At 37.2% G+C, this 15,308-nt stretch overlaps 1 protein-coding gene across 1 annotated transcript in view; it reads right to left on the bottom strand.

Moving 5' to 3' along the window:
- LOC149834155 (beta-glucuronosyltransferase GlcAT14A-like) overlaps window positions 1-15,057 on the bottom strand; it is a 28,399-nt gene extending 13,342 nt beyond the window's left edge. Inside the window, exon 1 of the mRNA XM_090011254.1 lies at window positions 14,436-15,057. Coding sequence (XP_089867380.1) covers window positions 14,436-15,012 — 577 coding nt within the window. The 5' untranslated portion in view covers window positions 15,013-15,057. The remainder of the gene's footprint in view (window positions 1-14,435) is intronic.
- Window positions 15,058-15,308: the final 251 nt, after the last annotated feature.

Below are 15,308 nucleotides of genomic sequence, written 5' to 3'. Positions count from 1 at the left end.
GCATTACATAAGGCTCAAACTTAGGAAATTCAACATCTTCCCAAAGGAAAGAAAACAAAAGGATATAGATAGGTTTTTAAAATAAAATAAAAAAGTGACGGGTCCCTAAAAAGATATAAAGCAAGATTAGTTGTGAAATGATGCTCTCAGTAATATGGAATAGATTATGAAGAAACTTTTGCCCCAGTAACTCGTATGACCACAGTTAGAGCTCTAATTGCAGTAGCATCCATTAGAAAATGGCTCATATATCAGTTAGATGTTAAGAATGCATTCTTAAATAGAAATCTAAATGAATAAGTGTACACATCCTCTCTGGATCTCTCCTTGGTTTGACTATTGAAAATTGTATGGTTCTTCGTCTTTAGAAAACTTTATATGGACTTAAACAAGCCCCTAAAGCATGGTATGATCGCTTTAGTGGTACTGCGTTAAATCTTGGATTTAGATCTTGTTATACCGACACTGCTCTTTTTGTAAGATCTACAAGTACCTCACTAATCATTTTCCTATTATATGTTGATGATATGATCATCACTGAAAATGATAAAAAAAAAATTGAAGAAATTAAAATTATGCTTAAAAAATCTTTTGATACGCTTAACCTTTGTTTTTTGAGATATTTTTTAGGAATTGAAGTAGCCTACTCGCCAAGAGGGTACATTTTGTCTCAAATCAAGTTTGCAACTGACATTGTTATGCGCTCAGGAATCACTGACATAAAATATGCCTCCTGAAGTGATAAACGCAAAAATGAGAGTTGAAGACGAGGTGTTATTAGATGATCCAACTCCTTATCGACAACTTTTCGGATCATTAATGTATCTATCCATTATCAGGCTAGACATTGCACATGTTGTACACACTGCAAGTCAATTTCAACATGTGCCCACATCAATTCACATGAGTGCAACATTAAGAATAGTTCGATTAGGGATGGCAGTGGACCGGGGGAAAGCGGGGCCCCGCCTCGCCCCGTTTGGACCGGGGATGAAGGGTATGAAACAGGGATGGAGGCGGGGGTGGAGGATAAAATTCATCCCCGCCGCGGAGGCGGGGCGGGGGTGGACGTGCACTTTTCCCCGCCCCGTCCCCGCCACGATCCCCGCCCCAACCCCGCCCCGACCACTTTTCCCCGCAATATCCCCGCCCCGCCCCTCCTCATCCCCGTTTGGACCGGGGATGGAGGGTATGAAACGGGGATGGAGGCGGGGCTGGATGATAAAATCCATCCCCGCCGCGGAGGCGGGGCGGGGGTGGAGGATAAAATTTTGAGGCGGGGCGGGGGTGAAAACCTTGTCCCCTGCCCCGCCCCGCCCCGCCCCACTGCCATCCCTAAGTTTGATACATCAAGAAAACTATATCTAAAGGGCTATTATTATCTTATTCATCATCTTTAAATCTTATTACTTATATTGATTGTGACTGAGGAGGTGATCCTAATAGCTGTCACTAAACTATAGGTTTTGTGTGTTTACAGGTGATTCTCTATCTTTATCTTTCACGGAAACTGAGTATAAGGCAATGGCTACAACAACCACTGAGGTCACGTGGATGAGATCACTACTTGCAGATATGGGTGTTAATGTGTCAGAACTTTCAAAACTGTGTTGTGATAACAAAATGACCAAATATATAGTCAACAATCACACATTTCATGAGTGAACGAAACATATTGAGATGGATTGTCACTATGTTCGCGAAGAATATTTGAAGGGAACAATTACTTTGACATATGTTCAGTCAGAGTTTCAAATTGCAGACTTCTTCACCAAAACTCTTCCTCTACCCAGATTCTTGTATCTTCTTAACAAACTTTTGGTGATTTCACCGTAAGTTTGAGGGGAAGTGTTAAAATACTATATATATATATACCTGACTGATATACATATATCAGTCAGGGGTATTTTGGTCCCTTTACACTTTCTATTTAGTATAGTCCATTAGGGAGTGAGATGTATTTTTCTTTTTTTATTTTTCTACTTTTCTTGTATTAAATGCCAGATGACTGTTAGACTGCCTCCCTTATTCAAAGTGAGGCTCTATAAATAGAGCCCCACTCTACTCTTGTAAACCAATGCTCTTAGAAGCATTTCATGTGGAGATATAAAGATCTTTTTTATATAGGCTATTTGTGCCTTTATGTTAGTGTGTAGTTCATATTTCTTACCTCTTTTATGAGATTGTGATCGATCCATTAGAGACCACGGTTTTGTTGTGCACTTGTGTAGCCCCTTGTTGGCATTGTATTCGTGCACCATCAATTCCTTACAACTTGAACTCCCATATCTGCCAACAATTTCCTGAGCCACACCACCTCCATCGTGGTGGTTGTCATGGCCCGATTTTCAGCTTCAGTTGACGAAAGTGAAACCTTTTGTTGCTTCTTACATTGCCATGAAATCAAAGATTCACCTAAAAAAACACAAAAACTAGTGGTTGAGTGTCTTTATTTGGATCACTTCCTCAATCAGCATTAGTAATAAGCAATTAAATCTAATATAAAAGAAGCAGACAGAAAGAGACCTCGAGAAAGAGAGGTCTTAATATATCTAATAATACGCAAGATTGCTCTCATATGAACAGAAGTGAGAGTGTGCTGAAATTGACTAGTTGTATGTACAGTGTGTTATATCAGTTCTAGTAATTGAAAGGTAAGAGAAAGCTTTAATAAGTTGTCTGCAAGGAATAGGATCTTTAAGAGGTTCGCCATCGTCAATTCGCATTTTGGTGTTGACAATTTCAGGAGTGTCAACTCTCTTATCATCCGTAATGTTGGACCTGAAAACAATATCAAAAGCAAATTTAGACCAAGATAACAGATCAACTCTAGGAGAGTAAGCAACTTCAATTCCTAAGAAATATTTTAAAAATCCTAAATCAGTCAAATCAAAAAGTTTTTTGGAAGCTTTTTAATATTTTCAACTTTCTGGTTGTCTCATCCGATGATGATCATGTCATCCACGTAGCGGAGAAGGATAATTATACTTGCATTAGATGTAATGAGATATGCGGAAAAACAAAGAGTGCGATAAGCACTTACAACATCCACCAATGGACAAACAAAAGGGATAACACCCAAATCCACAAAGAGACAACACAACATAAAAATATAAATGTCTCTTATTGAAAAAAGAGAGAGCTCTCAAGTGTGAAGAATACAAGAGGGGGGCACCCCTATATATACAAAAGGAAAGGGAGAGAGGGGTGTCCTTATGTCCTAAAAAGAAGTGCCACAAAGGGGGCTCCCCATAGAGTCGTTGGGAGCCCCCAACGGTCACAAATGTGACTGTTGGGGGCCCCATCGACTCAATGGTGGGGCCCCTTATGTGGGTAAAAAACAAAAAGAAAAAAGAATGTGAAAAATAAATACAAAAAAGGGAAAAATGACAAGTACCTCTATCGGGTACTTGTGAAATGACTAAAATACCCCTATTGGGTATATTAGACAATATATATATAAACATATATATAGATTACATGTATTTTAACACCCTCCCTCAAGCTTTACGGGATATAACTGAAAGCTTGTTAAGGAGAAACAAAAAACGAGGAGCAGCAAGGGCTTTAGTGAAGAAGTCTGCCAACTGGTACTCGGATGTGATGTAAAGTAGTGCTATGGTTCCTCTTAGGTATTCATCACGTACGTAATGGCAGTCCATCTCAATGTGCTTAGTACGCTCATGGAAGGTGTGATTGCTTGCAATGTAAATTGCGCTTTTGTTGTCACAACACATCTTCGAAGGAGTAGAGATGACAATGCCCATATCACTGAGGAGACTTCTTGGCCATACAAGTTCCATGGTTGTAGCGGCCATAGCACGATATTCCGCTTCCGTTGAGGACAATGATACTTTGTGTTGCTTCTTGCATCTCCAAGAAATCATAGTCACCTAAGAAAACACAAAAACCCGTAGTTGAGACTCTGTCATTGGAATTTCCTCCCCAATCAGCATCAATATAAGCAATTAAATCAAGTGATGAAGAGGAGGAAAGAAAAACTCCCTTAGTTATGGTGTTTTTAATATATCTGACAATCCTTAAGACTGCACTCATGTGCACGGTTGTAGGTGCATGTTGAAACTGACTAACAAAGTGGACGGCATGAGCTATGTCTGGCCGAGTGATGGATAAGTAGGTTAGAGACCCAACAAGTTGACGGTAGGGAGTAGGATCCTCGAGAGGTGATACATCTTCTAATCTTAACTTTGCATTGATGACTTCAGGGGTTTCTGTCTTCTTATCATTGGAAATACCAGACTTGGAACAAATGTCAGCAACAAGTTTCATCTAAGAGAGAATGTACCCTCGAGGAGAGTACGCCACTTCAATTCCTAAGAAGTATCTTAAGAAACCAAGGTCAGACATGTCAAAATTTTCTTTTAAAACTTTCTTAATATCATTAATTTTTTGCTCATCACTTCTAGTGATGATCATATCATCAACATAAAGTAGTAGAATAACTACTGAAGACCCTGCATTTTTCACAAACAAAGCAGTGTCAGTATAACATGAACGAAAATTCAAACTTGTCATTACATTACTAAATCTATCATGCCAAGCCTTTGGGGCTTGTTTCAAACCATATAATGCCTTTTTTAGTTTGAGAATTTTATTTTAACCAATACATACTCCTGGTGGAGGATCCATGTAAACCTCTTCATTTAATTCACCATTTAGGAATGCATTCTTAACATCTAGTTGATAGATAGGCTATTTTTTAACTAACGCAACTGCGATAAGAGTCCTAACACTAGTCATCCTAGCTACAGGTGCGAAAGTTTTTTCATAGTCTATATCGTATTCTTGAGTGTATCATTTTGCTACTAATCGGGCTTTATAGCGTTCTAATGAACCATCACTTTTAGTTTTAATTTTGAAGACCCATCTACATCCAATCGATCTCTTTCCAGTGGGTAATGAAGTTATTTCCCAAGTTTTTGCCTTTTCAAGGGCACTAAGCTCTAAGTTCATGGCTTCAACCCATTGGGGAATGTTTTTGGCTTCATTATAATGTGAAGGTTCATGAAATGAGTGTAACGCAATTAGACACGCTTTATACCTTTGAGTTAGAGACTCATAGGAAACAAACCTATTAGGAGGATTGGAGATTCGGCCGAATCTCCTTAAAGAGGTTTCTTCTATGTTGGACCCTTGAGAGTATTTTTCTAAGGCGCTCATTTGAGCTTGTTGACCACGCCTAACATAGGTTTGGATTGGTCTATCACTTTCATTTTCAACATTGTTAAGAGGAATATCCTCTAGGTCATTTAACGACTCATTAGAGATTTCCTCTTCTTGAGGAGTCTCATCTTCTTGGGAGAGAAGATCAAATAAGAAAGCATATTTACTTTCGTCAATATCTTTAGTTTTCATAAAACCATTTTCATTTTCCAAAAAGGTTACATCTTTGGATACATAGAGTTTGTTATTTTTCAAGTCAAAACATCTAAAACCCTTTTGATTTTCTCCATATCCTAAAAAAAAGCATTTAATAGCTTTAGGAGATAATTTGTCTCTTTTATGTGTAAGGACAAAACATTTACACCCGAAAATTCTTAATCTATTGAAATCGGGTGTTCTTTCAAATAGTTTTTCATATGGAGATGTATTTTGTAAGGATGAAGATATCATTCTATTTATTAAGTAAGTTGAGGTTAAGGCAGCTTCGGCCCAAAAACTCTTTGGAATTTCCTTGGAAATAAGGAGTGTCCTAGTGGTTTTCATGATATGTCTATGCTTTCTTTCGGCTAAATAATTTTTTTGAAGAGTCTTAGGCCACGATCTTTGATGACAAATTCCATTTATTTCTAAATAATTTTGAAATTCATTTGATAGATATTCTCCACCCGAATCGGATCTAAGAGTAGAGATATTACTTGAAAATTGATTTTTGACTATCATATGAAATTTCTTGAAGAAGTCAAAGACTTCGGATTTTAAATTGAGAAAGTAGATCCACACATACCTAGTGTAGTCATCAATGAAGGTAACGTAATAGGAGTATCCTCCCTTAGACATGACCGGAGAAGGACCCCAAACGTCCGAATGGACTAACTCAAATAGTCTTTTAGACACAAAAGTTCGATTTGGAAAAGGAGTGGATTTCATTTTGCCAAAAATACAACTCTTGCAAACAAAATGTTTCTCATTACAAAATTTCTTTCCAAATGGAAAGGAGTACATTTTTTGAGAAACTTGGATGTCCAAGTCTTTGATACCAAATTTCAATATTTTTATCTTGGACATGGTTACAAAAAGAGTTAGTTGAAAGTTTCAAGTTGCTCATGTAATAAAGATCTCCCCTCCTATGGCCTTGCCCAATCTGCTTCCCGGACCGGAGATCTTGTATAGAGCAATCCTTAGTTGAGAAGGAGATTTCACATCCATGATCACATATTTGAGCAACAGAGAGGAGATTTAAATTAAGTTGAGGTACCACTCTCACGTTTGGCACAAAGAAATCTTTGGAAAAATTTAAAGTTCCAAAACTTTTTACTTGTAAAGATGTACCATCGGCAGTTGAAACATAGGAGTTTTTAGTGTTATTACACAAATCGGAAAGCTCATTTTCAAGAGGGGTCATATGAAAGGAAGCTCCAAAATCAAGGATCCAAGAAGACATACCTGGAGGAGAGGAAGAAGCTATGGCGGGACCCGAGGTTGATGGTATCTTGAGTAGAGTTTGTAGTGCTTCCGATAGTTGAGCAAGAGAAAAAGACTCCTTCCTTTTTATAGTTTCCTCCTTCTTTTGAGTAGCTTCTTCAACGGAGGCAACCTTATTTTTAGGTGCTTCATTCAACTTAGGGAAATTAGGTCTTATATGACCCGGTTCTTGGTAATGATGGCAAATGGCTTTTTTATAGTTGCCATTATAATTATTTTGCCTTCCAAAGTGTGGAGGCTTATAGGCTTTTACATGGTTGCCGGGTTTAGATACGGCCAAAACGTCATCTCCTCCTTTAATCATGCCAAGACGAGTTTCTTCTTGGCATATTTTGGCTATGGCATCTTCCAAGGGAAGAGGCTTAGATCTATGAAGAAGGGAAGATCTAAATTGTTCATATTCGAGCCTAAGCCCATATAGAAATTGGAAAAAGTGTTCTTTTTCCATTTGTTCTCTTCTTAGTTCCACATCCACACTAGAAACCCACTTTGATTCTAGTAAAGATAGCTCATCCTATAAGGGTCCAAGAGTGCTAAAGTAATCTCTTACACTCATTTCTCCTTGCTTGATAGTCCGGATTTTTTCTTGGAGGAAGAATTGATGAGCAAGGTCTTTTTGAGTAAACATACATTTCATAAAGAACCATGCTTCATTAGCCATCCGAAATTTAGCAATGTTGGCGCAAATTTTGAGCTCCACATTGTTCATAAACCAAGCAAGAATCTTCGCATGCTTACTTTCTCAATCTTCCACTTTAGATTGGTGATCTTCAATGGCCTTCATGCGGGCATTTCCTTCAAGAGCTTTTTCTTGATCACCATCTATCTTGGTGAGTTGGAGTTGTGGTTCCGGAATGGTGCCCATAACGTATCCCTAAAGTTTTTTACCTTTGAGGTTGTTCTTCATGGCGGCGACCCACATCATGTAGTTGGAGCCATTAAGCTTGAAGGAGAGATCAATCTTTTGTTCCCCTTCCATTTAATCTCTCACAAAAAGACAAACAAAGAGAGATACAAAAAGAAAATAATATATAACTACTCAACTAGCTATATTAAGAATCAAGAGCATACACAAGGCTCTGATACCATGTAATGAGATATGCGAAAAAACAAAGAGTGTGATAAGCACTTACAACATCCACCAATGGACAAACAAAAGGGATAACACCCAAATCCACAAAGAGACAATACAACATAAAAATATAAATGTCTCTTATTGAAAAGAGAGAGAGCTCTCAAGTGTGAAGAATACAAGAGGGGGGCACCCCTATATATACAAAAATAAAGGGAGAGAGGGGTGGCCTTATGGCCTAAAAAGAAGTGCCACAAAGGGGGCTCCCCATAGAGTCGTTGGGAGCCCCCAACGGTCACAAATGTGACTGTTGGGGGCCCCATCGACTCAATGGTGGGGCCCCTTATGTGGGTAAAAACCAAAAAGAAAAAAAGAAAAAAGAATGTGCAAAATAAATACCAAAAAAAGGGGAAAATAACAAGTACCCCTATCGAGTACTTGTGAAATGACTAAAATACCCCTATTGGGTATATTAGACAATATATATATATAAACATATATATAGATTACATGTATTTTAACATTAGACACCTTAACAAACAAGGCAGTATCAGTCAAACAAGATCTGAAACCAATATCAAGCATAACTTGACTAAACCTATCATACCAAACTTTAGGTGCATATTTAAGGTCATAAAGGGCTTTATCCAGATGAAGAGCTTTACCCTTAAGGATATTTATATCAGGTAGTGCCTCCATATAAACTTCTTCAACTAGGTTTTCATTAAGAAAGACATTTTAACCTCCATTTGAAAGATAGGTCATTTTCTAATTGAGGCTAAGGAAATTAGGGTCCTAACAGTGGTCATTCTAGCAACAGGAGCAAAGGTTTTTTCATAGTATATGTTGCATTCTTGAGAATATCCCTTGGCGACTAATCTGGCATTATATCTTTCAAGCATTTCATCATTTTTTGTTTTAACCTTATATACCCACCTACAACCTATAGGTTTCTTTCCTTGTGGTATATCTTGAATGGTCCAAGCTCTAGCCTTCTCTAGAGCTTTCAATTCTACTATCATGGCTTCAACTCACTCTGAATGCTCTTTGGCTTGAGCATAAATTGAGGGTTCTATATGAGAATGGATTAATGCAATGAATGTCATGTATTTGGGAGAAAATGAGTTATAGGATACAAACTTCTCAAGTGGTTTAGAGATCCTAAATAACCTTATGGTTTGTTCTTTAGACTGATCAGAATATCTTTCAGTGCACATGAGTAATTTGAATCCCTACGCCTAGAGTATTGCAAATAGTTACTATCCTTATGGGTTTTCTCTTCATCAATCACATCACCATGACCATTGTCAATGTCACATTCATGACCATTATCAAGGTCACATTCATGATCATAGTCATTATGTTCTGAAACTAAGTCAAATAAAAAGGAATACTCAGTTATTTAATATTTTCAAAATCAAAGAATTTTTCATTTTATAAGAATGATACATTTCTCGAAACATATAATTTTATTTTTAAAATCAAAGAACCTATAGCCTTTTTGGTTATCTACATAACCTAAAAAAGCACAAGGGATGGCACGAGGAGAAAGATTATCATTAAAAACAAAACATTTGCATCCAAACACTTTTAGTCTAAAATAATCAGGAACTAATTTAAAAAGTTTTCAATTGGTGTTATGTTTTGCAAAGAAAATGGCATTCTATTAATGAGATATACAACAGTCAATGCAGCTTCAGCCCACAAATCTTTAGATAATTGATTTGCTACTAGCAAGGTTCTAATGGTTTCCATAATGTACCTATGCTTTCGTTCAGCCAAACCATTTTGTTGTAATGTGTGTGAACAAGATCTTTGATGTGTGATGCCATGCAAATTTAAATAATTCTTAAATTCCTTTGATAAAAATTCTCTCCCTGAATTAGTACGAAAGAGATAAATCTCATTTCCAAACTTATTTTTAACCAGGTTATGAAATATTTGAAAGTGTAAAAACTTCATATTTATGTTTAAGGAAGTAAATCCAAGTATGTGTAGACAAATCATCAACAAAAATCACCTTTGGATAAGACTGGTGTTGAGCACCATATATATGAGTGTATTAACTCAAGTGGTCTAGAAGAAACAAAGGTTCTTTTATGAAATGGTAATCTCTTTATTTTCCCAAGAATACAGTCCTTACAAGTAAAATTTTCAAAATTACAAAATTTTTTCAAACTTGAAAAATATTGGATTTTAAATACATGAGGATGTCCAAGTCTTTTATGCCACAAATTCAAATCTAATTTTTGAACATTATAACAAGAAGTATCCTTGAGTTTTTCCAAAAAATCCATACAGTAGAGGCTTCCTTCTCTATGGCCTTTCCCAATCAGCTTTCATGACTAGCGATTCTGCACCCAACAATGATCAGAAGAGAATGAGACATTATATCCATGGTCAGAAATTTGAAAAACGGATAAGAGGTTTAAACTTAATTTGAAAATATATCTAACTTTTAAAATAGTAAAATTTTTAGAATTTTGCAAAATATTTTCAAATTTTTCTGCTCATTTTATTTCAAGAGATGTACCATCAGCTGTAAAAACATTTGACACGCTTGAGTTACTATGATATTCGGATAAAATATTACTATTGTGGTCATACGAAAAGAAGCACCAGAATCAAGAAGATAAAAAATTTTACCAGGGTTGGTGAAGGATGAGATTGCAGCTCCAGTGGATGCCTCGTGTGAATAAAATGCACCTTTGAGTAGTAGTTGAAGAATTTTCATTAGTTGAGACATAGATACAGGTGCATTATGAGCTTTGTCATTGGATTCTTGAGTAGAGCTAATCGAAGCCACCTTCTTTTCTTCCCTTCTTCTATACTTTGGACATCGAGGTATAATGTGACTAATTTCATGACAATTATGACATATAATCTTTTTCTTGTTGTACTCATTGATTTGTATCCAATAAGGCTTATTTTCATACTCATTCACTTGTTTCCGTTGAGGTGGTTTATATGTGCGCATGTAATTGCCCGGTCTAGAGGCAGCAAGAACGGAGTCATCTTCATTCTTCAAAGTATGCCCTTTAAGCATATTCTCCTCCATAGTTAACTCTTCAATAGTGTCAACGATAGAGAGAATTTTGTCTTTGTAGGAGTGCAGAATTGGTACTTTCAAATTCCGATCTCAATCCATTTATGAATTGATAGAAATGTTCTGCATTAAGTTGTTTTTGGCGGAGCTCAATGTCTTTGGGAGAATGCCACTTAGGCTCAAGAAGAGATAACTCTTCCCAAAGTTCGGACAAGGCATTATAGTATTCTCTAATACTCTTGTCTTTTTTTGTCATAATACAAACTTTGTTTTGTAAATTGCACACATGTGCAATATCTTTAAGAGAATACATATTTTTAAGGCATTCTCAAGCCTTATCGGCATGCTCAAATTTGGCAAGGCTAGAGTATTTACTAAGATTCACGTTATTGACAAGGCAAGCCAATATCTTGTCATGTTCTATTCTTCATTCTTTTCACTTTCTCTCATAAGTGGCTAAAGCCTTGGTTTTCTCATCATCTATGAGAAGTATTTCTTTTCAGCTTTCTACCTTGGTGATAACTAGTTTAGGTTCTGGATCGAAACCATCCACTAATCCCCACAACCCCTTTCCCCTAAGGTGGTGCTTCACAATTGAAGACCACATTGCAAAATTAGTATTATTGAGTTTCATAGGTATGATGGTGACTTTTCATGGTCATCCATTCTTACAAGAGGTAAAAGAGATAGAGAGATATAGAGATGAGAAAAGAGAAGAAAATAGAGGAAATAAGCAAAAACATGTGCACCACACCATGAACAAGAACCACGAGCCACTCTTGTCTTCAAAAGCACGATCACATGACCACTTGAATCATCAAAGAGCAAGAGGTACTTTTCTTGTTCTCACAAGCACGAAAAACGAGACAACAATCTTCAAGGATTCAAGAGCATCCAAGCTTTGATACCATGTAAGAAAACAAAGTGTGCACAAATACAATGTCACTAAATGGCTATAAGGTGCACAATCACAAAAGCCACTAATGGGCACATTCACAAATGCCACAAAGGGCAAACATAATATACAAAAATAAAAATTTATTGAAACCTCACAAAAATGCACGAAGCATTCTTGAATACAATGGGAGGGGATCACCCTATTTATAAATAAAAGAAGGGAGAGAAGGAGAGCTCAAAAGAGTTGTTGGAGCAAGCTCCAACAGTCACAAAAAGAGTCGCTCTTTTGTCTAATCAACCTAGTGTTGACTAGTCAAACTCTAGTTCAAAAGTGAACTAGAATAAAGTTCTAGTTCAAAGAAAACTAGATAAAATAAAATAAAAATAAAGATAAAAATATATATACATCAAAAGAATATATATATATACACATATGTATATATGTATATAATACATAATGCATACTCTCTAATGTACATATATAAATACACATATATATATATATGTTATATATACATGTATATATTATATGTATAATATATATATATATATATATATATAATTTAACAAAGGTATCATTGGGTAATTTACTAATGTTGCTTGTAACAATCTCATTTTCAATCAAGTTAGAACCTCTCTATAAAGTAGTCAGACTGATGTTTGATCCTCTCTATTCTGATTATCATTCTAGAAACACCAAAAAATTATTGGGATCTGATCCTCGGACAATAGTAAAGAGCAAAATGCTAATAGAGATAATTGCTATTTTCTAAATCTACAATAGTAGTGTGGTAACTCCCTGGGGGCAAGGGGTAAACCCACAGAGTTTTATGCTGCCAGGACAGTGATTGTAAATACGGCAGGCAGAGCCAGCGTGGCTAGGTCTCTAATCCTGGGGGGGTTTCTCCGTGTAAATATCAAAACAAAAATCTCCAATAGTATGTCAGTGTTGTGTTATATTTTTGTTTTGCTACAAGGGCAGTTTCTTTTATTCATTGTGCATATACCTTTTTATGTTGCGTAACAATCCAATGCACTCCCAAGTCATTGCACCATAATGCAGACTTGAACAAGCAATAGAAAACGCTTGTGGCATGATCTCCAAAAATCACCCTTCATTAGTTTACAATCTAGCTTCCAAGCTGCTGATAGATAAACAAAAGTGTGGAGTTCCATCTCTCTTCTGTCCTTTGGAGCACTAAAAAACAGTGAGGCTGAAATTGGTCCACTATGTAGAGGGGAAAAGAAATCAATTAACAAGGAGTCACAATTCATATAAACTTATAAGCGTAATGACAAAGGCAAAACGTAAGAAGCATCAAGAAAAGAAACCAAGAGCACCTCATGAACAGAGGTAATGTCAATCACAGGAAGCCCATCTTAGAAAAAGAATAAGTAGATCAGAAACCCAAGCAAAACAGCAAATTCAGACATGGCCAATGACAAAGCAATGTCAGACCTCAGGAAAATTTCGCGATAAATTTAAAAAAATCATATTTTCTGGAAAATCATGGAAAATATTGGCATCTTTAAAATTAAAAATATAAAAATCCTATAAAGAACTGAAGAAAACCATTTAAAAACTTAAGTATTTTTATCATGTTAATATCATGACAAAAACACAATAAGCAATATTCTGAAAACATCTTTTTTTGTGGGGGGGGAATGTATTGGCTTTTGAAAATGTCATAATATTGGTATATTTTCAAAATGTGCCAATGTGATCAAGCATCTCAATTGTGATAATGAAAGTCCTACCAAGGCATCCATTCTTGAAAACAAGATAAACTAAGCCAACAATCCCATGCATGCTATCCTCCTTTATTTCTTATCTAATAAACGAGCAAAAAAGGCATGATATATGTTATGCAATCCAATTCCTTCCTACACTAGGCCCCATTCTGTGGATCAAGATGTGCATGAATTGGTTGATAATCTATTCATTTGATCAAATCAGTTCATGCTAAAATGAACTAAAGAGTGATATGCTCTGATCTTTCACTCCTATACTCACATTACATAGATTTAAAAGTATATGCATAAGAAAACAGAAACAAAACTAAGAGGATAATTAGCTATATTAACACGTGAAGCAAATCACTTACATGTTTGCATGATTCAATCCGTCTGGATTTCGTAAATCAGAAATCTAAAGGGACAGGGAAGACCTGCTCATGGTTGATCCCTTGTAGAGAATGTATAACCCACCATATAATTTTAAATGCTCATAAGCGGGTCATACATGAGAAATTCTACACTCTAATCATGAATTTAATCACCATATTCCTCCAACACATAAGAATTTGCACATCCTAATCAATAATTTAGACATCATATGTCCCCAAATGGCATTACCATACATATTTTCTTATTCATGAACCAACGATACAGTGCACTTTTCCGGATACCATGTACTTTTCTCCATAAACAAATGGAAAATGTAAGTAATCTTGTATGTTCAAATGCACCCAGCAACAGACATAATACTTTGATGCAATCTCATACCACTGCAAATTCCTTTTTTAAACAGGAGAAGGGGGAAATTCCACCCAAAAAAGAAAAGTGCAACACTCAGAAATCCACATTCACAAGAACATTTCGCAACGAATGCCAGTTCGGCCGAATTTCACGATGGTTTTAATCAAGAAAAGAGACCCAAAAGATCAAGATTTGCCGGCTCGAATACAACAATACAAGAACCAAGAGAACTATGCCAAAAGATGAGAAGAAGAAGAAGTCGCAGAAGCCACTAACCGTCCTGCGTCACGATGGGATAATCCGAGGCGCTGAGCGTGACGAACCAATCCCAACCCCCATCGATCCTCAGCAGCACCGCGGCGCCGTGAAGCACCGCGGAGAGCGTCGACGACCCCATGTAACTGGAGGCGTCGGCCTTCCCGGACACATCCACATTACCGAAGGCGCGAAAAACACTAACGGAGCGAACGGCGACGGCCAATTCTTCGCGCTCGCTGCTGGGGGCGGCGGCGTCGAGGTGGAGGAGATAGCGGTTGCGGGGATGATAAACGGCCTTGAGGAGGCGGAAGACCTTGTTCTTGTCTCCGCGGCTGCCGGAGATCCAGTAGGCGAAAACGGGGGGGAATCCGGGGCCCTTGAGGACGGAGCCGGCGCGGACGCGACCATTTGACGACGACAAACCCACCCTGTAACGATTGAACGTGGCGGAGGCGACGTTACTGGAGAGCACGGTCAGGAGCATCAGGAGGCAGAGCAGCGATATGGACAGGAGAAGGAAGAGCCATCGCCTGTCCGTACGCCACCTGATGGTGTTGCAGCACTTTTTGCTGTTAGTTATAGGTCTAGCTATCATCTTCCTTCTTCTTTTTGTCTAATTATGTTCGATCTTTGATCTTCCTCTTCCTATTCCTCTTCCTCCTTATCCCCCAACTGAAAAAGAATCGAAATCAAGAATGGAGCGGTGGTTGTGCTTTCCTTGTTCTGCTCGTTTTTTCAAAGTGTTTGTCCATCATGATGTTGGTGACTTGCCACCGCCACATACATTTTATGCTGCAACATAAGCCGTTTTTAAAGTTGTAAGCAGCGTTGTTCTCTGCTTATTTTAAAATATTTTTGCTTACCAACAGTGAAAAACAACTTATCAATATT

Source organism: Nuphar pumila, chromosome 6 (genome assembly GCF_984573655.1).
Source record: "Nuphar pumila chromosome 6, dmNupPumi1.hap1.1, whole genome shotgun sequence".
Classification (NCBI taxonomy): Eukaryota; Viridiplantae; Streptophyta; class Magnoliopsida; order Nymphaeales; family Nymphaeaceae; genus Nuphar; species Nuphar pumila.
This window is presented reverse-complemented; position numbering and strand designations above follow the sequence as displayed.